The sequence below is a fragment of the Chamaea fasciata genome, unplaced genomic scaffold (assembly GCF_029207755.1).
Source record: "Chamaea fasciata isolate MVZ Bird 193981 ecotype frontalis unplaced genomic scaffold, bChaFas1.0.hap1 SCAF_2, whole genome shotgun sequence".
NCBI classification, from domain to species: domain Eukaryota; kingdom Metazoa; phylum Chordata; class Aves; order Passeriformes; family Sylviidae; genus Chamaea; species Chamaea fasciata.
In genome coordinates this window covers 16,860,014-16,884,113 of record NW_027094087.1, presented here as the reverse complement: position 1 = coordinate 16,884,113, position 24,100 = coordinate 16,860,014, and the positions used below count along the sequence as shown (strand labels likewise).

Genomic DNA, 24,100 nt, shown 5'->3' with positions numbered 1-24,100 from the left:
AAGCAATTCTATGATCTTCAGATAACCTGGATTTTGTGCACAGAGGAGATTGCTTTCTCAGATGGTTGTTTGACTGTCATCTCCTAGAAAGATTTACTAAAAACTAAGCTACTAAAAAAAATTGCTTGTTTATGGCAACAAACTAGATAATTACAGTCTTGTTTTCTTGCATTTATTGCCAAGGACAAGAACTCTTTAAGTAGCTCAATTTCCCTTCCACATGTTCCTTCCTCCTGTCTTGAGGCTAAGTTTGTCCCCTTTCCAAGGCTGAAGGATAATGTACGCAGCATTAATAAATGTACCAGGGAACTGGCTTCTCAAGATTATAGTGCAATTCTGTTTACCCAAAACTGAAATGAGAGACTTGGCCATTGAATTTGTTCTCTTCTCTGTTACAATCCTGTGACTCTTTGAACAGAAGAGGCTGTTAGAGCCAGGTTTTTAGCAGGGTCTGAGGAGAACAGCTGAAAATCAAGCTTCCAGAGAACATTGGAATACCCATTAAACCTGTGTGCTTTTGAAGATGGCTAACAAGCAATCAGCTTGAAATCCTTGTTTTCATGCCCCACTAGCTGTGAGTGGTTGGTTAGGGCACTTTAGAAAAGATAAGAAGAAAAATCCTTCTCACTGTCCTTATACCAACTGAAATGCAATATGTTGTCCCCCCCTGCTTCTGGGGTGGCATGGGCTGGCAGCTGCCCAGGCTCTCCAGTATATCCCAGGTGCCTACCATGTGTTCTGTTGTTGATGTGCAGTTGCCCTGTCCTGTTCCTGGGACCTTGGTTTGGGGGCCAGTATGGCTTTAGCGGTTGTCACAACCCCTTTGTGCCTGTGGAATGGATAGGCAAGATTTCTTGCATGGGTCTCAACCCTTGCCAAAACTACAAAAAGTTTTGGAAGTGGCAAACTGAAAAACCTGTGTTATTATGTTTGTTTAGAAGAAAACAGTGACTGCCTTCTCATATGCTACAAATGACAGTGGTGATCATTATATCTGCTGAGATGACAGAGGTGTTGCACTACATTCACGAAAGCCTGAGGAACATTCCTGCTCCCGTGCTGAGGACTGCAAATCCATAGCCTGACACAGGCACTAGTCTGAGCAGACCGAAACCAAACTCCCGCGGATAGACTCAAGAACACCCTCTGTGAAATGCTGGGGTGCTGTCTCACCTAGCTCTTCCTGTGACACACCTGCCTGGGGAATTTGGACCTCCAGGGTCAAACTTAGGCTCAAGCATGTGTTTTGAGATACCATCTTTAATATTTAAGGGCACCACACCTTATTCTTTTCTTTAAGACTCCTGGATGTGGTAGGGCAGGAGAAGAATGAGCGGACTCTACCTGCAGGACTATCTCAAGCTCATGCATAGACCTCTGTCTATCAGAGTCAATCTGCTCTGTCCAGCAAGTCTCATCATTAATGCTGGTGCAGTTCCTTTCCTAACTCAAAGGTAGCTTGTGCGTGTTAACTGTGTCCTGCAACAGAGTTTAATGAGGCATGGGTTTCTGGCTCCAAGCTGAGACAGTATTTGGACTGATTGGGTTTTTTCCAGATCTGATTGGTCTAGGAATAGTGTTGAAAGCAGCTTTTTAGTTTCAAAACACTTAACCATCCTAACTAAATTATTAGCATTGGCAAGATGCCACCAAGCGGAACAGAGTCCAATTCCGGTAAGGTGGTATAACAGCTCTCTTATTTTGGTGATTTTTACTGAATAACAACCACAAAAGACCACCTAATACTCATTCAACTTTTTCCTCCTGATCTGATGGGAGCAGGATATATAAATAGCATTAAGCCTGAGGGAAATTTGGGCTCTTCTCTCCCATGCTTTTCTCTTTTGTATGTGCAAAGTTAAGGAAGAGAAGAATTCAGAAAATGCAAGGAATTCTCATTTCACTTTTCTCCTTGCTTATTTTAAAGTGCTAGGGTGAGAAGCTGGTACCTTAACATGTTCTCTATTTATTACCCCATGACACACTTCTTTGTGATTTTGATACCTGGAGAGGGAACATCCTCCCCCAGGGGTATTTTGAACTCCTGTTATTGTATTTGCCGATGTTTGTAAAACTCCATTTGCTGTCCTGTCTGTTAGTTGTTCTGTTTCAACACACCCTTAGCTGACCTATGCTCCAGAGAACTGTTAAACATTGCAGGCATGCTTGAGGAAGGAAACTAATCTTTCTTGCAACTTGGAGTGAAGCACTTAAACTCACTGGTGTGGCAGAAGGAGCAGTAGATGTGCTGTGGGTGGTGCTAAACTGGTTTGGAGAGAGCTGGGAACGGCATGAAGTTTGGAACAAAAAACTATGCTGTGATGGGATGGATAAGTTAGCATATATGTGCTGGCAGACAGCAGACTTTGTTGTGTGGGGGTGTTAGAGCTTTAAAAGCATTGTGGGCTGTAGGAGTACTTTGGAAAGTCTCAGAGCCCAGGCAATGCCTTTGCAAAGGAGGTCACCAGAGATGGTTAATAAAGCTTTAGCTGCTGAGCTCACTAAACATTCTTCCAGTTCAATGGCCTATGCAGAATGATGTGTTTAGTCAATGTTTAATTCCTAAGCAACAAATGGTGATTGTCATACTAGAAGGCACTTGTGGTGTTGACTGAAGCAATGGAGGCCAAGGATTAAAAAGGTCATGCAGGGAGATCACTTTGGCAGCCTCAAAGCTCTCACCTCTAGGTCAGATCGATTCTCAGCAGGAGAAAACAAGGAGAGGTTCATGCTGCCTTAAGGCCAAAAAAGATTTTCCAATTAGAAAACAAACCAGCCGTCTAAAAAAATAATTTGCTGTAGGAAACAAAACAAAGGGAAATGTGAACTGTGGGTAGCTGAGGAAAGGCAGGGAAAAGGAGGAAATTAAGAGGTATTTACTCTTTCCCTGGTGATGGGAGAGCAGGAGTGGAGCAGCGGAGGCAGGTTATGACTGACAGCAGGAGGGGAAAAGGACAGCAGCTGTTGAGGAGGTTGAGGGCTGCTTGAATAGTTCAGATCTGGAGAAGAGATAAGAGAGGACTGCAAACAATGCCTTCACAGAGCAGGAGAAGACCTGGATGGGATGTCAGGCAGAAAACTCAAGAAAGTTTCTTGTTGAATGAGTTAGAAATGAGAAGAGCCCTCTCAGCTGAGAGCCTCTAACCCTGTCTCACCTTCAGCCTTCTCCAAGATTGGATTGTCAAGGCCTGGTACCTGGGCTCTGAGCAGCCACCAGGGCTATTTATCACTGAGCCTGGCCTGGTCTTGTCTGAAGCTGTTTTATCCAAGGATTGTGTTAACTCAGGCTTGAAGGGGGGTGGGAGGGGGTGGGCATGTGACTTTACTGCCTCCTATGAAATGAACTCAAAACATGTGAAGTTTCCAAGTCTGTTTATAAAAAGTTTGGCCCAGGCCAATGGGACTGGCTTGGCTGTTTCCTACATATAGCAGTTCACTTCTGTATCAGTGCTAGGAGGATTGGGATTATTTGCCCTTTACTGCTCTTTATTTTCCATGTTTTATGCATTAACATGCATAATAGCAATTATTTTGTGCTTTTCCAGCTCTGCTGGGTAAAGTACATGGGGATTTTGTGATACAGACAGACAAAGAGAATGTGCTGTTCAAACCACTGCACTTTCCAGGTTGTGACTCAGTCTTTGGGATTGCTTTGTTTTAAACACAGATACAGCTATAACCAGGGTTTTTTTTTTCTTTTGTTGGGCTGTTACTGAGTCTGGACATGTGTAATGCAGACCAGAGTTCTGCGTCCGTTGTAGAAGATTGAGTAGATTTTCTTTCACCTACCAGGACCTCCACTGCTAATCTACTAAGAGAGAGCAAGCCTGCAAGCTAATATAAGGGCTTACTTATGGCCAGGACACACTACTTCTTCCATACTGAATTTTGACTCCAGCACTTATTCACTGGGCACTAGGAACAAGTTTTTGCCCATGCAATTTCCAGCTGCCCAATGGGTTTGATTCTAAATTAATGATCTGTGATGATTTCAGTCATGGCAATGATTAATTTTGCTGATGTATTGATGGTTTTGTAAACATATAGGGCAGCTCTGCAAAAGTCATTGTTATTAGGTATTTGCTGCCTTTCCTTTTCAAATTCCATGCTGTTTACCTTGAGAATGAAGAATGAATGCTGTATAAAACTGGCATGTCCTACAAGCCAGTATTACTTTGCTCAGTGTTAGCAGGGCTGAGCTGTTCCAGCAGTAAGTGTGCACATTCCAAAGCAATTGGAACAGTTTCATAAGTAAATACTGCTCCGCAGCTGATAAAATGCCTTTCAGATGTCTTCATAAAATAGATTCAGGTGACCAGTGAAGAAATACTTTCTTTAATCTTTGCAGTCAAATGTGAGAATAGTTATTTTAATTCTTAACAGCTTTTTTATTTAAAAATTGCTGTGAATTGAAAGTAGTTCATTTGTCTTGTTGAAATACCTTGCAACTGAGTCACAGGGAAAAGAAATGGTGACAATCATGGATTCCCCACCCTATGTGCTTCATCAAGGTCTCTGCCCTCTCTGAGCGTAACCACACATTGAAATAATTTGATGCTTGGCTTACTGTGAGTATAAAAACTTCTAGGGAGGAGGAAGAACAAGTGGGAGGGTGGAAACAAAAAAAAAAAAAGGGATTTCCTCTGCCTATAAACTGGTGTACAAAATTGCAATTCATCTGGGAAGCTCTGCAAACTGAAGCATGCCTCTTTTCTGCTCAGAACAAGCAGAGCTTCAAGCTGCAGCACTGATTCTCAAACTTCTTGGACCAGCTTTTACCCATATTGTCCCTTGTAATAGAGCTTTGAATTCCCAAACTCAGAATAGGGGTGTGGTCTCCAGGCTCCTTTGCAGGCCCACCAGCTAGCTATCTGTATTTCCAGCTGTGAGAACCTCTGCCCTAGGGCACTCTTTGGGTAAATGCATAGGATGCTGGCCATTATGTACTCCAAGACAAAAGCTGAAGATTTTTTCCCAGAAGCATTCTTTCAGAAACTAAACAAAATAGTCTTTTTGATTTAGTGGGTTTGCTTTTCTCTTTTGTTACCTGTGTTTTCCTGATTTTCTATCTTTACTATCTCTTGGCTAGTGTTACTTTCTGGGGATTTTTCCTTTTGTTGAATCATAAAATAGTGTGAGTTGGAAGGGACCTTTAAAGGCCATCTAGTCAAAAAAAACCTGGAATAAGCAGGGACATTCTCAACCAGACCAGGTTGCTCAGAGACCTGTCTGGCCTAACCTTGAATGTTTCCAAGAATGAGGCATCCACCATCTTTCTGGGCAACCTGCTCCAGTGTTTTATCACACTCATTATAAAAAACTTGCTCTTCATAGGTAATCTAAATCAGCCTTCTCATTCACCCCTCATCCTATCACCCCTCATCCTGCTAAAAGGGACACAATAGGCCCTGCTAAAAAGTTTTTCCTTATCTTTCTTATAATCAGATAATCATCCAGTCTGGAGGAGACCTCTGAGATGATCAAGTCCAACCTTTACCTCAGCACTGCTAAGACCCCTTTAAGCACTGAAAGGCTGCTCTTAAGCTTCCCCAGAGCTTCCTTGTCCCAGGAAGAACAACCACGACTCTTTTTGCTTATCCTCATAGGAGAGGTGCTCCAGCCCTTAGATCATCATGGCTCCTCTGGATCCACTCCAACAGGCCCATGTTGTTTCTGTGCTGAAGTCCACATGGCTGCTTTGTGAAGGATGGCTAGAACCTTATGGAGGAATAGGTTTTTTCAAACACTTTTGTGTCTGGAGAATGTTACTGTGATAAGTTGCACACGAAGGCAGGCAGGCGGAAGGCAGGACACTCACTGGAAACTCCAGCTGCCAGGATGAAGGAGGCCAAACATGTGAAGGGTGAGTAGGGCTGAGTGCTGAGCCTGCGGAGCTGTAGAGAGTGGAGATGTGCCTCAAGCAAAGACAGCTGAAGTTCAGCCTGGATTGTGTGTAAGCCAAACCCTAAATCTGTTTGCTTTGACTGGGTAACTTAAGACCTGCACTTGGACACTGTGGTCCAGGCCCTGGCCAAGAATATGGAGCATTAGCCTGTGTGAGTATGAGGAAGAAATAATCAGCTTTGGCAGTTCAAGTCCCAAGCTTGTCATTTAAGCACACCCTGAACTTTAAACCTATGTGTAGTCCTGTTTCCAGTACAGCATTTGAAAATGTATCCTCGCTCCAATCCTTCACCCTGATGAAGAAAACGGAATTTACAAAGAACGTTTTAAGCATAAAGTTGCCTTTTGTTCTGTATTCTACTGGAGCACAGAGATAGTAATTGCACAAAAAGATCTATTTAATTTCATTTACTCCAGTTAGCAGAAGTAGAACTAGCATCGGCTTGGGTTTTTGGGGGGTTTTTTGGTTTGGTTTTTTTTTTTTTTGGTTGGGGTTTTTTTGTGTATATGTTTGTGTGTCGGTTTTGTTCTGCTTTGATGTGGTTTTCCTGGGGATGGTTGTGTGTGATGTGGCAGCATGAGAATTGTCAAAGAGCTGGCTTGGCAGTTTTCTGTGGATATCCAGGAGGTTGCTAATGGCATGTATCTGGCGAGGTTCCAGATGTGATCAACTGTCTGAAGATATTACTCCTGACTCTTGCCCAGATGCTTTCCTCCCCTTGCTACCCCCTCAAGCTTTCTTACAGAATGGCACCTCATACTTATACTTGGTAAAGCCCATTTCTGCTAGAAACCTTGACCAGCTCTGTAGAGTACCTGCAGCCTGATGTGATATCCAGGTAAGTCAAATCTGCTTTTTATCTTCCTGCCTCCCAAGTCTAAATATAAAAATCTGTGTTTCCACGTGGTCTTTCTTTTATAATCCCAAGTTAAACTAAATAGGGAATCCTGTTGATAATGCTGTGCAATCGTATTTATGGCATGATTGTCTCCCTCAACTAGACTCAGCTTTTTTAAAATAAAAAACAACAAACTAAATATTTCCAAACTGAGGTGACTAAAGCTTTCTAACACCTCTGGGACCTTCAGTTCATAAGAAGTGTCCTGATCCTGGTTTGCTGTGAGTCAAAACCTAAAGAAAATCATTAAGTCAATCTTACTTCCACAGCTGATCTCTACACATTAGAGGCAAAGGTACAAATTTTACCTGGACTATTTACCTGGAAGAGCTTTAAAAGACCTTCTCCAATTTGGAAACCTTGTGGGAAAAGTAAGAGGAAGCTTCTATAATTTTACATTTAGTTTCAAGCTGCAGTCAGAGCCTTCATAGTATTTTCTGGCTTTGGTTTGGAAAGGGAGCTGCTTTGGCCATCGGCCAGCTGGCACAGGATAGCTTTCAGCCCTCTGCATGGAGCCCTGCTCTCTACAGGTCAGCAGCTGAGCCACAGAGTCTGGCCACAGGCAGGAGCGTTGGGTCCTGGCCAACTTGGCATGCTACAGCCCTGCTGGGCAAGGATGCAGCAGGCCAAGAACTGAACCTCTGGGAATGAGGGAGAGGGCCTGTAAGGAGCCTACCTCTGCCTCCCTTGGGAGAGTGCTGCTGCTTTGTACCAGCCTCAGTGTGGCAGGAAGGAGGTGTCTCCATCATTCATGACTGGATGGGAAGATTTTTATGTCTCTGTTTTGTAATCCCACACTAAGTGGAACAGGGTTGAAATCTGCAGCAAAATTAGCTCTGAATCCTACAACTCTGAGTGATATTCAGACTGTTAAAAAAAAATTTAAAGTCCTGTCATGGTTCTTAAAATCCACATGTTCTCAGCCACTTCAAAGCTCTTGTGTTGGCATAACCAGCAGAAGCCCTATCTGTGGTCCCATGTAATGAGCAATGTGATTTGCCTGCAAAGAAGGAACCTCCAAAGTCCTCTTATGCTATAGAAACATAGAATCATAGAATGGCTCAGGTTGGAAGGGGCCTTAAAGATAATTTAGTTTCAACACCTGTGCTATGGGCAGGGATGTCCCCCACTAGACTTTGCTGCTCAGGACCCATCCAAGGTGGCCCTTGAACACTTCATTAAATGGGGAAAATTTCCCTAGGCAGCCTGTTCCAGTGCCTTGCCACTCTCACAGGAAACAATTTCTTCTTAATGTCTAATCTAAACCTTCCCTCTTTCAATTTAAACCATTGCCCCTTGTCCTGTCACTATCTGCCCATATGAAAATTTCCTCTCCTTCCATAAGGAACCGGAAGGCTGCATGAGGTGTCCCTTGAGGCCTTCTCTTCTCCAGGCTAAACAGGCTCAGATCTCTCAGCCTAGGTTTGTAAAAGAGGTGCTCCATCCCTCTGATCAACTTCATGACACTCTTCTGGATTTGCTCCAACAGGCCAATGCTTTTTCTGTGCTGGGGACCCCAGAGCTGGATGCTCCCACCCCAGGTGGTGTCTTGAAAGGGAAGAATCCTCTCTCTTGACCTGCTGGCCAGGCTGCTTTGGATGCAACCCAGGATGTGTTTGGCTTTCTGGGCTGTGAGAGCACATTGCCGGGTCATGTCCAGTTTTTTGTCCTTCTCCACAGGGCTGCTCTCAATGGTTGCTTCTTCCTGTCTGTGCTTTTATCTGGCATTGCCCAATACTCCATCACTTGAAACCTGAATGGTCCTGCTGGATCAATGTTGCTGTTTTGTTCTTTGCTGTGGGCCACATTCTTGACCTCAGGTACAAAAGTGTGTGGTGAAATCTGCAGCTCTGGAAGTCTGAATGTGGCCATGCCGGCTAAACCTGGCTTGTGTTCCTTGTGCCTTGAATGCAAAAGGTGGATCTTTCTCACTTTTAAACTTGTTGGTTTTCCACTTTGGTATGTTTCTGTTTGAATTGTTTCCTGGGAAAGAGAATGTTAAAAGCTGCTCTTTCACCTTTAATTCGGTAAAGTAGGCTGAGTGCTGCTAATATGGCAATGCTTAAAGGGATTAGTTAGCACATTAACAGTTTTAGTTGCTAATCTCCTGTAGAACACAGAGGTTTGGAAGGGAATAACTGCTTCTCCCTAGCGACTTTCAATTGCTTGTTCTGCATGGACACAGGTATTTCCTCAGTCTCTGCAGAAGGGTAGCAAGCAGTGTGCTGAGGTGACAAATAATGTGATGCTTCCATAAAAATTGGTAGTCAGCTGAGATGCTGAGTTAGTGTTAAAATCGTCCTATGGGAGACCACTGGTTATGATCAAAAATAGGAAATGCTTCAGGGCATGACAATGTCTTCACTTCTCAGGGAAGCCAAGACCAGCTTCTCAGTCACACAAGGCCCGTGATGCCTAATCACTTCTCATTACTAAGTTAGAACAAAGAGCTAAAATCAATTTCTTCTGAGTTTCTACTTTCACTTCCAGCCTGTTGAAAAATCTGTGCTTCCCACACCCCCTTGAATTTGCTCCATGCACGAATGATCTACATGGTGTTACTTTGCACTTGCTGTATGTAAAGCTACTAACTTCTGCACACACATTTTTCAGCAGGGATGGTAGGAAACTGCTCACTTTTCCCCATGTCCCAGATGCTTTTAGTTTCAATCCACAATCATAATGGGGATCTTGAATCTCTGGGTTCCTGTGGAACAGCTGCCTGCTGCTCAGATGTGGCAGGTCAGGAAGCCTAGTGCTGGAGGACAAGATACATTTGTGGTGGAAGATGGACAGAGGAAAATGAAGTCAGTGTTCCCTCTTTAAGGAGGTCTTTGCAAAGGTGTTTACATGTAGACACAAATTATTCATCCTATCTCTTCTGCCTTAAATGTGTAATATTTTTTTCCATCAGAGAAACAGACATCTCTGACTACTCCTTCAGAAGGAAGGTAGTGAAATTCAGTGGGAAGTCGGAATTAAAATCCTCTTGAGAAGTGCAGTGTGTTATGTAATCTACCGGAATCCCTCTCGTGCATTTCAGAAGAGTGTTTGCCTGTAATCTGGAGAATGTCCAATCAATATCTCTTAGGGAATTGTACCATTTTTATTTCAAGTCAAGCTTTAACACTGTTTTCTTCAGAATTGTTTCCTGTTGCTGCTCTTAGCCATGGTCTCCTACTACTTCATCTCCTTAAAGCTCACTTGTATTCCAAAATAATTAATTGGAAATTAGATATTCAGGGAAAAGTGATAAAATAAAGGCCTTGCAGCACCTTCTGATGTTTAACAAAAGGTTAACAGATGCAAAAATGACTCCTGAAAGCTGTGGGCAATTTCAGTCCAGGTTTGCATTTTTCAAATTCTTGCTTTACCTTATTTGGCCATGCAAAATGGGATCCAGCAGTCCCCAGGGATTTGGCGGCACAGAGATTGGGCTCTGTTAAGAAGAAACTATGTGTTTTTTCCTTGGGAGACACATGGCTAAATATGGGCTGTGTTAATAACAAATGAGTCTGTCTGCTGGCAGAGTTACAGATTCCCAATGTCCTTCAAGTTAAAAAGGCAGGCACACAGCAGCTTTTTAGCATCAAGCCTTGACTTTGACTGCGACTGTATTGGAAGGTGGGGGGAGTGCAGGGATGTACCAACATCGACAGTCATGGACCTTGTCTTGATTTTAGTGGGAAGTAGTTTGGGAACAGGACAGCTACAGTTGTCTAAAACAACTTGAAATGAAACCAGACAGGTCAGAGAATCAGAGTTGAGTGATTTTTGTGAGCTGAGACTATACGTCATCTTTTCTTCTTTTTTGCTAATTTTTTCTTTTTTTAAATAGTCTGTCCTGTGAACAACAATTCATCTGAAAAGTACAAGTAGATAAAACAAGCTGGCCAAATGATATGTATTGTTTTAGGGAATAAATATTGACTTAGTATTTGATATTGGTCAAGTGATATGTTTGAGGTGTGCCCTATAAAACGTAGCTCTTGGGACAGGAGTGGTATCAGATCAAAAACCTCTGCTGACTACAGGTTTTATTTACCTATTCACAAGGGTTCGCCTCAGTGCTTTGTTAGGCATGAAACCTGTTGATGCTTGGGCTGAGGTGAAGAGTGTAAGGCGGACAGCAATGGAGAAGTATTGATGTTTTAAAGTATGTGTTGCATAAAGCAGTGACTATATAACCACTTCTAAAAAATCTAACAAAATGTTGAAGAACTCTTGCAGGAACAGGGGGAGTCATAGGCAGTCAGGGAGCTATCAGGACCAAGGAAGATGTTAGGAAAAAGGTGTAGGTAGTTAAACAACTCCTACTGCTTACTTGAGCACTGCCGATGGGACAATATGAGCTAGATCCTCTTGCTAGTTTAGCAGTTTTAGCTCTTCAGAAATGATTACAGGCCAAAATCCTTACAGATGATTCTCTGCTCACAAAAACAAAGCCCAGACCAACCCAACTTAGGAAAAAAAAAAAAAAAAAAAAGGTCAAAAAAACCCCAGTGAAAGTTTAACTTTTCTATTAAGTGCAACTTGAGGCAAATCATGGAGGAAAGGCGGAGATTTTGATTAGGAACATGCTACATTCCAAACTCAGTTGCTTCACAAGCTGAGGAGATGAAAACATGAATTATCTAAAATGCTCTTTGAATATGTTGGGAACAAGACAGCCCTCTCTTGATATCTGTTTTTGGTAAAGTAATTCTAAACTGCTACAGTGTCCTCATGTTTTTATATATTACCACCTGGATTGTTTTCACTACTGCTGGTAGAAATTTTCTTGTAGGAAGAGCTTTGCAGAAAAGGATTTTACTGAAAAATAAAAATTTCACAGGGAAAATTCTTCCTGGGACATTGCTTTGGACTGTTCTTGCTATCTCTGTTCAAAATGTTTTCTGTGAAAGGAGAAGGATTTTAAAGTTAAGGAGTTTTGCCTTCAGACTTCCTGTGAATATTTGTACTTTGGATGGAGGGAAATATTGGTTCCCATAAGTGTTGTGTAGATTAAAGACTTGGCAGACCTTTGAACATGTGAAGCACCACAAAACTTCTTTTATTTGCGATGTGAATGACATTCTCAGTTGTCTTCCAAATGGTTTTGAAAGCCAGAGAGCAAAGAGCTCCAAAAAAATCAAGTGTATTTGCATGTCCAACAGCAACATAACTACTGACCTCTGATTTTTGGTTTGTTTTTTGGTGCTCAGGTTTGTACCTGAATATTTGTAAGAGTGAATGACTTTGGTTGGAGATGGTTCAGGATTATCTCAAGTTATGCTTGAGGCATCTTAGACTCTGCACCAGGATTAGGGATATTCCCCTGGAAATTTTGCTGCAATTTTTCCTCACAGCTGGCACTGTTTTTTTACATCACTATTGCATGGTGGTGGGCTGATATTTGGAGAAGATGACTTTGTCTGCTGAGGACTGATTTCACTTGGAAAATAATATAATTATAATTTGGAAATTATAATTATAAAATAATTATAATTTGGAAATGTGTGACCAGTTCAGGAGTCTGCTCGGGACTGAGGTCCTGAGGTAGCTGGTGAATGAAGAAGTGAGAGCTGAAGACAGTCAAAGTCCCCTTAAAACAGTGGCTTGTTTTACTCCCTATGGCCTGTACCCAAGGCTAATGAATTTGACTATTTCTTGTGCATCCTTTCTATGGAAAAGGTATAGGATTTTGATAAGCTGTATCTTCTCATGCCCTTGGAGATTGTCAAGAAACTAAGTACTGTGCAAAAGTGGGGATGCAGCAGGCTCATGTCTTTTCACAAGAGCCAGTCTATTCCTCTAGCTCAGGCAAGATGTGCTATAGGAATGAAACCACTCCTGCAGCTCCTGTGGGCTTTTTAGTAATAATCAGTCAGGCAGTTATCAGATTTCTGTAATACTGATGTTATTGCTGTTCAGCTGCCTCTGTTTTGATTCCGAGCACCGCCCACTTGCTTAGAGATGGTTTGTGAGGCTCTTCCCGCCAGCAGCCTGTGCCCACATCCTGGGGTACGTTGGGAAAAGGCTGGGATTCATGCCTGAAATGCCTGGTGCATACCAACAAACCCACTCCCACTGCCTGTCTGTTTGGAGGAGGCACCAGCAACCAAAGGGCTCTCCTGGCCTCCGATAAGTTAATTACTGGCAGCTTAAATATTTATGGGGTGGAATGTGCCTCCCATTCAGCATCAGACCTGTGATGTGAAGCTGAGTCTGACATTTTTTCATGGGTGAATGGTTTAAAGTGTCTGTGCAAAGTTGAAAGTTGTTTGAATGATGTGTTTATCAGTGCTCCTTTATAACACTGAAGCTTCTTTGCTGTCTGATTTAAAATATGAATAAGCCCAGTACACTGAAGCTGCGGATGTAAGCTCATCTGGCACAAGGGTTTCTCTGAAGCAGTCGTGTAGTCCCTTCAAACCCAGTATTCTTTGTGTGTAATTGTGTTGTTGCTAATTACAAGGTAGTCATTGTTTATATCCTCATCTACCCTTCCGGCTTCCTCTTGGAAGAATGGGCACTGCTCCAATCTCCCTGAGGCAACTGGAGGCTGTGGCTGATGGTGGTTGGTGGCACCAGCCAAAGCGTGGCACTTGCAAAGGGAATGTCTGAGTTGGGACCCAGCAGCTGCCCTCCAGATCATCCTAACCCAGAGCAGGACACAGAGGAACAGCCCCTCATGTGGAAGAGGAGGCTTTCAGGATGACCTGTGGCCTTAGGGAACGAGATCTTGTGCAATGTACAAAAACTCCCTTATTCTGCAGTAAAGTAGAATATGAATGCCATCAGAACAGTTAATTTCAGACAACTCTGTGAATAATTGACTTGAATTCTTAAATCAGGGAATGGTTTTGATTTTAGTTTTCCTAAAAGAAAAAAATGAAATTGTTTTAAGGACCTGAGAAGAAAGAAGGGAAGCATGCTTTTCCTTTGGAAACAATAATAAGGGATTTGGATTATCAAATAGCAGCTGTGTTGATGCAGACACAATAGCTGTCTGTCAAGAGCATGCAGACAGCTTAAAGATGAAATTTCTGTGCTTCCAGCTCCCAGCAAACACTGGTATCCACTGTGGGAGAAACTCATGATGCTATGGATGAGGCACTTCCTTAGCAGGTTTCTCCAGCATTATAGCTTAAGATGCTGGGGAAAATTTTGATGAAAAGATTTTCTGTAGAATTGAGAATGCAGTTTTATCAAAACTGAAACACCTGCTATGAAATTGCGGATCCTGAAAAAAAATTATGTGGAAAATAAAATGAGTGATTAGTTTCCTCTGTTTGGTGAAGGTGAAATGTCTACACCTAGTCAACTGTGTTTTGGGAAAGTAGTGTGTTTCATTTGGTTTGTTGAAGAGTATAATCAAGCCAAACTGCATTGGGTATCTTAAGGTAGATTTGAAAGTAAAGAAAGAATGTTTGCCACAAGGTTTCGCTTGACTGAAATCAGAAATGTGAATCTAAAAGATTTTTATTTGTCGTACAAGTGGGAATTTTTCAGTCTTTTTTGCTTCTTAAAACTGAATAACTCTTGAACATCACAATGATTTTCAAGAACAAAACCTGATTCTTGACTGGCTTATCCACAATAAAGCATTTCATTCAAGCAGCTACGTAACTGCTAAACAGCCTTCAGGACACTGGTGTTTTAATTATTTCATTTAGGCTGTTAATCTCTTCACTTGAAATAACACCCCATCTCCAGCCACAGTGTTTTGCCAGGAGTTTTCATACCACATGGAACAGGCAGAGAAGACACAACTAGCCCAACATCACATCTGAGCTTGACTTGCTTTAGATTCTTGGAAGAAAAAGCCCAAGTGGTGCTACCCTGGCAAGCTGTGCAAGACCAAACCCTCCTACCTGTGTTAGTGTGAATAGAACTCCCTTTTAGTAGCATCCTGCAACACCAGGGAACTTAAAAATCATCACATTTGTGGGCACCTCTTTGTATGCTTGATTTGCTCATTGTCCTCAGAAACTTTGGAGAGACAACATGGATCTCGATCTTCTGTTGTGCTGCACTGGTCCTGGAGGATGCCTGAGTCAGCTGGAAAAGCCATGAGAAGAAACGATTCAAAGCATGTTTGTGATGGGAAAATGAAGTGTGAGAGACTAAGCAGGAGGGGAAAGAAGTCCCTGACCAGCATACATTGCTTTAGAAGGAGTCAGTAGAGACTCCCTGGCAGCCGGACCACTGGCTTCCAGCAGATTGGAAAATTATTATGGACTGAGCGAAACACAAGGCCTGGGAAAGGGCATATTCTTCAGTAGGGTTTGGACAGTTATTTCCCTCTGTCTATTCCTGTCTTGCATAAATACTTTAAACTGGCAGCAGTTTGTAGCCAGTTGCAGCCAATGTTGCATATTTTTCATGTGCCACATTTTGAAAATGTGAATCAGAACTGCCTCAATCTGAAATGTAAGTTTAATTTTAAAACTGGGAGGAATGGCTTATAAGCCTTTGTGTAAAAGGAAATGTTTTAGCGCCCTGTTATTTTTAAACATGTTATGGCATTGCAAAGTAGTGTGAATCAAGTGCTGATTCTCGTGTTGTACCTAGAAATAGGAAAGTCTGTATTGAAAAGTCATATAACACTTAAATTTAGGTTAAACTAGGAGCAAAAAGGGGGTTAATGCAAGTAAAAAATTAGCGTGATTTCTAAGGATGCAGAGCTGTTTAATCAGACCTGGTACTGTATCGGCATGTCTTTTGCTGTCTGAAAACTCTTTTTTATCTATTGTCCAACTTTAGATGTGATAGTGGGAGGAAGGTATTCAAAGTGATTAATTTTTGTCAATGAAGTGCAGTGAAACAGAGAAGAAGATACTGCTGTTCCCCAGAGGGAACTTAGAGGTGATTACAATCTTGCATAGACACCAGAGAATCCATGCAGATGAGCCCTTATGGCAGGGAAAGCCACCTTGGGAGGTTGCAGAGTTTCCACAGGTTCCATCTTTGTACTAGGCTAGGCTCTACTCTTTTAGCATTTTTTATGAAAATAATTTTAGAAGGATAGTCACACAGCGATGTGCTCAGCAAAGCCCTGTCTGTTGGAGAATGGAGAATGGTAGAGGTGTAGCAATGGGGATGGGCACTGACATTTCCATGCAAGCCCAAAGGTATTACAAACCCAAAGTACTATAAACACAGAGCTCAATTGTCTGAGCATTAAGCAGCATGGCATGGGGGGAAGAATTGTGCCTCTAGCAACAAATATGAAGTCACGATGTGCAAATTCCCACCCTAGGAATTGTTGTTTTAGAGTATGGAATGGTTATTAAATTGCAGAGATTAAAGGCTGCCTCTGCGTTTAAAAGTTCTGTAAATATATAAAAAATGAAAAAGATGGTGCAAAAGAGTGTGTGGCTTTTATAAGGCTGCATTTCACAGATGCAAAATGTAACACATTTTTGCAGGTTTTTCCACTTTCCCATTACTAGATGGTGGAGTTGTTCACTGGACCTGCTAAGGAGAGGTGCAGTTTAAATGTCCTACATAGGTTCATTCTCAAGCATCACATTGCAGGGCTCAGTTTCAGAGCACTGAATTCTTCTTGCCATGGGGATTGGCCATGGCTGCTTTCAGGTGACATGTGTGACAGCAGTGTGGAGTGCTGGGTGACAAGCCTGGTGTTAATACCAAGTCTTCCTTACAGCTGGTCTAAGTCTCATCCTTCTGCTTGCAGGGAAGAAAACTGCTCCAAAGTGTCCTATAGACTGTGTGAGGGCAGGATGTGACAGTGCTGGGACAATGCTCAACAAGACTGAACTTCAGGTACTCCACACTGCAGTGGCCAGTACTGAAATGGAATAAAGGCTGTTCTTTAGCAGAGTTCGCCCATTCCTGATGATGGCCAAAACAGGAATATTTTGCAATGGCAGGAAATCCTGCTGAAGCAATGGTACAGCGTAAATGGCAGTTTTGCTGCTGACATCTGACACTTCTCACTGTGGAAAATCTGTGGTCTCTTTAAAGATTCTCAGACAGACCAAGTCACTATTTTATTGTCTATTTCCTATGCTGTGGAAGTGATGTGCTCACCATATTATTTTATGGAGTAGTATGTAATGGTGTTAAACATTTGGCTTTAGCAGAATCGTAAGATTTATGAAACATTGAAGTTTACAAGTGAAAGGAAAAATCTCAGGGAATTGCAATAGGCAGTTTTTAAATCTCTTTGAAACTGTAAGGATCTATAAGTTTTTGTTATGACCAAGTATCTCTTGATTTCCAGCTTTAAATGCCTTTTGCAGTCAAAGATAATTGTTTTCTCATGCAAATCGATGAGGACTGTGCTTACTTTGGTCCTCAAGGTGAAAGATCCACCTACAAATATTTATGAGAAATGATGCTATTAGAGTCAACAAGGAATAGTTTCTGTAATTCCATGCTTGACTATGAAAGAGAATAGTACAACTGTGAACAATAAAACAAAATTGCTGCAAAAGAGTTTAACTTAGTAATTCTGGAAATCTGGAGATTTTGAGTTTCTGTGGGGCTCAGGTGATGGAAGGTTTTGCGTGCATCAAATAATACTTTCAAATCCAGACCTCTTAGAACTCTGGTTTTATTGTGCCATTATATTTCCCTTGGAAGTAAATGGGAAATAAACCAAGAATGTGCAAGACCACGTTGATCATGGACACTGTCAGCTGATGTTTTTCAACTTGAGCTGCATTGTATTTTTGGTACTGTTCCTTTCTTATTCCTTTTATTTCTTTTTGGATCCTGGCTTTATTGAAACTGGTCAGACCTTAAGCCTTAACACTTGTGAATGCAATTCTTACACTGCCTTTTGCAGGGTGCAGCAAGCAAAAATGTTTTTGTTCCACCCAGCACAAACACTAGACACAGCCTGGCTGTGCGTGTGGGAAGGGAAGCAGGATCTTGTGTGCCAAGGAGCTGTGACTGCCCATAAGGTGGGCTTGGTCCTTGTGAGCATTGCAGGCATATTCTTGCTCTGCAGTTACTGTGGGCTGGGCTGGCAGCCAAAATTCCTTGAGCTGGAGGGAAAAAAAAGAGTTTTGTGTGATGAACTACAAGCAGCAAATCAAACCTCTTGGTGCTCTTGAAGAATGACAATTATGATGAGGGTGGTAAGGCTCAACTCAAGAGGTGAACTTGGTTCCCCCAAGAGGTAGATGCCTCATCACTGAAAGTGTTCAAGGCCAGGTTGGATGGGGGTTTGAACAACCTCATCCAGTGAAAGGTGCCCCTGCCCTTGGCAGGGGAGTTGGAACTAGATGATCTTTTAAAATTCCTTTTAATTCAAACCATTCTATAATCCTATAAAGAGCATCTTGGGACCTGTCTTTCTAGGGAATGGTGGAAATAGATGAGCAATGGTTAACTTTATTTGCTGCAGAGAGGCCTCAAGAAGAGATATTAGGAGATCAGCTTTTTGAAAGAGAGGGCAAAAGGTGGCTGTGTCTTCTGAGAGGGAACATGGGATATTTGTCACCTCCTCTTCTGCTTAGTAAATTCATGCTTGCTGAAGTTGTTTTAATCTGCAAGTTTTCTGTCTGAACTCTGCAGGAAAAAGGACTTTGATTGTCCCCTTTCAACACCACAGTAGTTTACATCAGTCTTTAAAAGATGATACGGCCAAATGTGGATGTGTCCTTTGTTAATGAAACATTCTAACTAAATGTTGGTATTGTCTTGCTTGATAAGTCTAGGGAGCTATGATCTTATCAAACAGCAGATCATAGAAGTGCTCTTCCAGTACTAGCTGCGATCATCATCCAAATTAAAATATTCATCAGAGAGGCCTGAAGTCAATATTTTCCCTAATGATTTGGATGGTGGAACAGTGATTCATGATTAAGCATATTTGATAAAGTCATATTTGGGCTAGAAGTGGGGCTCAGGATTTCTAGGCAATGAGTTTCTGGTTCCAAATAACTGAAAGAAATTGAAAAAATTATTTGAAAACAGATTATGTAAGCCAGGGAAGACAAATGTGAATTTCTTTACTGTAACAAGCAATAATTGGTCAGTTGGTCACAAGGTGGGAAACAAATTAATAGATTGCAGTTCTGCAGAAAAAGATCTTAAAATGTCAGTGACTGAGATGATATATATTTTTCTCAGTAATATATTTATATTTATCAGTAATATATAGTCAGTTATTCCACAAGGTTAAACTAACAGAGGTGATAACACATGCAAAGGGATCCTACTCCATCTAAAACCAAATGGAGAGGCATGAAAGGAGTAAGAAGAAAGACTGGGGCCCTACACAGTGAAGAGAAAGACATGGGTTGTGGAATTTCAGGAAAGTAAGGCTGAAAGAAACCAAATTAGTGGTTTTGTCTTTTGCAAAGACAAAAGCAATGCACTGTTCTCTGGTGCATGGTGGCCAAAATAGGCATTAAGATGGCTTTGCTGGAAGTAACAGTGGCTGGAATAGGCAAGCTGCAGATTGTCTGTTCAAACCATATAGGTGACATTTGTCAGGGGTAGTGTGTACTCAGCTGGTTCTGCCTGGAAACATGACTGTGTGGTGTGAATTCAAGGTCCTGCTTGGTCTTGTGCTTCTGATCAGACTGGGAGGTGGTGGGGGAGGGAGGAACCCTTAACCTGTGGTGGTTTAACTTCTCGGCCAGTGTTTGCTTCTGCCTTTCTTCAACCTCATGCTTCTAATTCCTGAACTCAGAGTCTGTTCTGCCTGCTTGTTGACATAAACTATGCAGCCAGTCCTTTCAAGCAGGGCTGTGTTTACCTGCCTATTTATCTGGCATCAGTGGGGCTCCAGTGTTGATTGGCGCTCTAAGCATAAACAATAACCATTGTCAGAGTAGATTATTCAGAACAGAGCAATCTGAAGTCATTTGGTTATGAAAAGCTCCCCAGAGCATGACTGCTTGCTGTGACCCAGAAATGTTGGCAAGAAAATTGATTACATGGTAGGATTTATGTGGCAAACTTGTGGCTCTTCCTTGTGCAGACAGCACATGGTGTCATGGAGATGGCACCTATTGTGTGAAATGTATGTGGAGCCTTCCTAAAGGGAACAAACTCCAGCCATGGGAAAGATGGCTGAAAGAGCCCATTTGTTTGGATAGGGGGTAATGAAAAGAGAGTCTTTGGAATTCTCAAAGTGAGATGATATGAACAATAGTTGCTGGGGAGGGAGTGAGATATAGGGGTGAAAGATGCAGGGTATGAAGCCAAGTGACTCCCATCAGACATGGTCTCCAAAGGAATGGCAGCTCTGTTGCTTGAGAGCTGATTACACAAAGCACTGAAGAATCCAGAGCTGTTTGAAATGGGCCAAAAGCCCTTTTCTTTTTCCATTTCTCTGCCCTGCTGCTTTCTACCTCTGATGAACATCCCTGCTATATTCTGCTTGCTTTTTGGTTGATGGGAAGAAACTGGGAAAAATTACTGCTGTCACCTGCCCTGCTTCAGAGACCTTTGCTGCTGAAGGTACAACATCTCTTGAATGGGGATTCAGGCCCTGGAAACTGTTGTTATATTCCCCACCAAAATTGTGGAAACTGCTAAGGTCCTCAGCTGTTTTACCCTGTGGGTTTCTCAGAAATGTAAAGGACAGACACCTGGGCAGGCAGACTGTAGGTGCACTATGCAGAAAAAAAGAAAATTCTTTCTAAAATTTGGATTTCTCTAGAACAATTTTTAGAAAAAATTTTATTTCTTTAAAATGCAAAACGCGTGCCTTTTTTGTGCCAACCAGAACACCCCAAAATGGCTAAAGGTCTTCTTGGAGACTATGTTAAATCTTAATATGAAATGATAAATCTGCCCCAAGGACTGAATCCATCTGAAGATGATCAAAGCCATTCTTCTAGGGCATTTTAACTTGCAGAGCAAGGGAATTTCCTAGCAAGTCATTATTGGTATGTGAAAGTGCTATGTGTTAAATATCTAAAAGGTATTCTCATCTCAGAGCAATGAAACTTGTCTTAATTTCTGCTCTGGAGAAGTTTCAGAAACACAGAGACACAGAGCTAGAAAAGTAAAGCAGCAAGATGTGCATGTCCAGCATCCACATCTCCCTCTGGGGCAAATACCCAATTCTTGAGCCTACCACAAACAAACCAATTACACAGCAATGAACTTGTGTGATAGTTTCATATACAGTGAGACACAGTTTCTTTCCTCATCCATATGGTGATCAGTTTAAACCATGAAGTGTGAAATGTGATTACCCTTGTCCAGAGTTTGAATTAGGGGGCTGCAAGGAAAGGCTCATTGCTCTGGATTGCCAGAAGGAGGAGAGAACAGGCACAGAGACTGAACTGCTTCTACATGTCTCTGTGAGGCAGGGTAGAAATATTCCTCTTCCATTTATTCCTTGAGATTCAAGTATGGTGAAATAGATAACATTCCCTCAGGAGGGTTTTAAGACAGATCTGCCATACAGATGCAATGCACTGACTTAGAGCCTCTCTGCTACCCTGTCCTGAAAGGTTTTATAATAGAAAAGCTAGATCAAAGCTTTGCTGTTGATCTAACAGTGGTACTTTTTACACTAAAAGGATGAGAAATTCACTTTAGGGTTGCATGAGCTTTCTTTTGAATCTGTGCTGCCACTGGAGCTGTCAGCTTCATAGAGAAACCCTACTAAACTGTATGTAAATCTAGACTGTGTAAATGAGAACAGCTGAAAACCAGTGGTGTTTTAAATAAAACACTGTCATTTTCTGTTGCTTCTTCACTTGCTTTGCTTTTGTAGACTGAATTTCCATATTTTTTTAACCAGTTATGGTAGCCCTCTAGAATCAAAAGAGTCACTGCCCTGCTCTGGAAGCAGCTGTGTGAAATGTTTTGGTTTTAACTGTGGTTTCATCTTAGTGCACTAGCATCTCTTGATTGCATTTAGAAAGACAAATCCCATCATAGCTCTGTGCTGTAATCTCCTGCATGCAAGTATTTGACTCCGCAGTTGCTTGGACTTGGACATGTTATAATATTCATGAGACAGTGCTGATGTGTATCAAAGGAAAAGAATTCATTCTGCTAGCCAAGTCTGGAAGCTAGACTTAAGGAAATCCACACAGTACAAAAATCTCAGCTTTAATTTGGCGGGCTGCTAATATATGATTGGTTTAGCTGAGAACAGAATGTGTTCTTCACCTGCTTATAAAATGCTACACAGCAAATACATTAGAACAGTAAAGATTAGTAGTCTTTATGGCTTATTCTCTCTTAGAGGGTTTCTACTGGCCTTTGAATACAAATTTATCTTTAATATTTCAGTACTCACTCTATGCAAGCTATTGCATAGACTATTGGCAAGCTACCTACAAAGAAATTCCAGTCTGGTGGCCTGTTGCCTTTTTACAAATTGATGTATTAATATCTTTCCAAGCATAAGTCTGTGCATTGAGATTTTTTTCATTACGTGTGTTTTTTCCCCAGCCTGTTGTGTCCTTGAGGAAATTCTGGAGGGATGCTGGAGAGGTGTTGTCATGCTGGGTGAGTCTCACTGCTGAGCGCAGGGATTTTCACTCTTGCATCGGAGCTTCAGACCTGCCTCCTTGACCCAGTTCCATGACTTTGCTGCTCAATAAGAAAAGATGTTGGGAGAAACAGAGTGGCTTTGGGCTGGGAGCAAGGAAAGGTGGGGAGATCCCTGTGTTTGGCCGGCTGGGGTTTTGGGGTGAGCCTCCCTATTCAGCAATAGCAGTATTTTCTTCATTCATGCCCTGTCCTAGGCTTGAATGGTCAGCATGTGGCCCAGGCTGTGGATCCCGTGATAATTAGAATATAAAAGGTCCATTGTTTATTATAAAATAAGTAAGTACAGATAGGAATGATATAGATTGAGCTATGAATCGCATCTGACTCACGTAAAGGTTACAAGTCCAATTCTACTTTCATCTGTATCAAGTGCTGTTCTGCTATTTGTGCTAATACATGCAAAAACAGGCATTAGGACAAGAAAGCATTTAATGTGAGGTATTCATCTTATCTTGTCTCAGACTAGGTATTTTGACTGTGTCATCACTTGTATTTAACAGTTGTCAAAACAGTTGAATATGGCAGAAGGGTTGTTTTTCATCAGCAGACTTTGCAGCCTGCCTGACTTCAGATAATAAATCCCTTCATAGCATAAAATATTTTCCTATGGAGAAACCAGTTATTAACTTTTGCCTTACTCAAAGTTTTAATAATAAGCTACATACAGGAGATATCTGTGGTTTGGATAGGATAGAGATGAGAAGAAATATAGCAATTTGTTTTTACATATTAGGCAATATGTCTGGACGATGGGGGATGTGATAGAATTAATTACGTAGAGCTGCAGTGACAGCTAAAAAATGGAACACAGAAATACAGATGTATCTTTTGACTGTTGCTAGTTCTAGCCACCACAAATAATAGAGACTATAAAGCTAGCCCTGCTTGGTTTGTTCATTATTTTCAATCAGTTCTAATTTCTTCCAGATGTATGTGGCATTAGTCATTTTTGTATGGTGTGTGTATATGGTTTGCTTCATTCTTTCCAGATTATTTGCTATTTGTACTCTGGACCTGGTCTAGTAATCCCGATTATGCTATTTCCTCACTACATGACCAAAATACAGTGGCAGAAGAGCATTAAAGAAAGAAAGGAAATACACTTAGACATCCTAAATTTCACAATCTTGTTAATATTGATCACTGCTTTAGGAGCCGTGAACAGTTTTACAAATACTTGGTAATCTCCAAACATTCTCAAGCCCTTAATATTCTGGTCTGGTAAATGAACACAAATTAAGTTACTGGCTTAATTTCTTTTTAAAGCCATGCTTTATTTTAAGCTTTCTTTTCCCATGCTACTGCATTTGATGAAATTGCTGTTAGCCACAGGGGTTTGTGTTTGTCACAGGCTATCATTTTCCACAGGAAGCAAGGGGCCTTTGGGTTCCTGAGGCTCTCCTGCTGCATTGCTGTGCTTTGTTCCCGGGGTCTCTGCCATGCGCATGGCCGCACTCACCACAGCTGCCCCGGCTGCTGTTCTCTTTCCTTGCTGTGGCAGGAACTCCACTGAACTGAGTTTGCATGGCAAGGGTCTGCTAGCAGGGGGGCTACAGGGGAGGGAGGCTTTTCTGAGAAGCTGCCAGAAGCCTCCCCCGTGTCCGATGGAGCCAATGCCACATGGCCCCAGGATGGACCTGCCATGGATCAAGGCTGAGCCCATCAGTGGCAATAGTCATGCCTCTGTTACAACGTGTGTAAGAAGGGGAAAAAAGTTATTGTGCAGAAGCAAACTGCAGCCAGAGAAAAGTAGAGTGAGAACATGTGAGAGAAACATCTCTGCAGACACCAAGGTCAGTGCAGAAGGAGGG

At 41.9% G+C, this 24,100-nt stretch overlaps 1 protein-coding gene across 2 annotated transcripts in view; it reads left to right on the top strand.

Moving 5' to 3' along the window:
* The window catches only part of PLCXD2 (phosphatidylinositol specific phospholipase C X domain containing 2), a 51,989-nt gene extending 28,889 nt beyond the window's left edge, over positions 1 to 23,100 (top strand). The window contains exon 4 of one of the 2 annotated variants that reach the window (XM_066175033.1): positions 22,188 to 23,100. In XM_066175033.1, coding sequence (XP_066031130.1) covers positions 22,188 to 22,203 — 16 coding nt within the window. In that variant the 3' untranslated portion in view covers positions 22,204 to 23,100. Of the gene's footprint in view, positions 1 to 16,485; positions 16,548 to 22,187 lie in introns of those variants that run through there. The other variant, XM_066175025.1, reaches the window with a different exon arrangement.
* Positions 23,101 to 24,100: the final 1,000 nt, after the last annotated feature.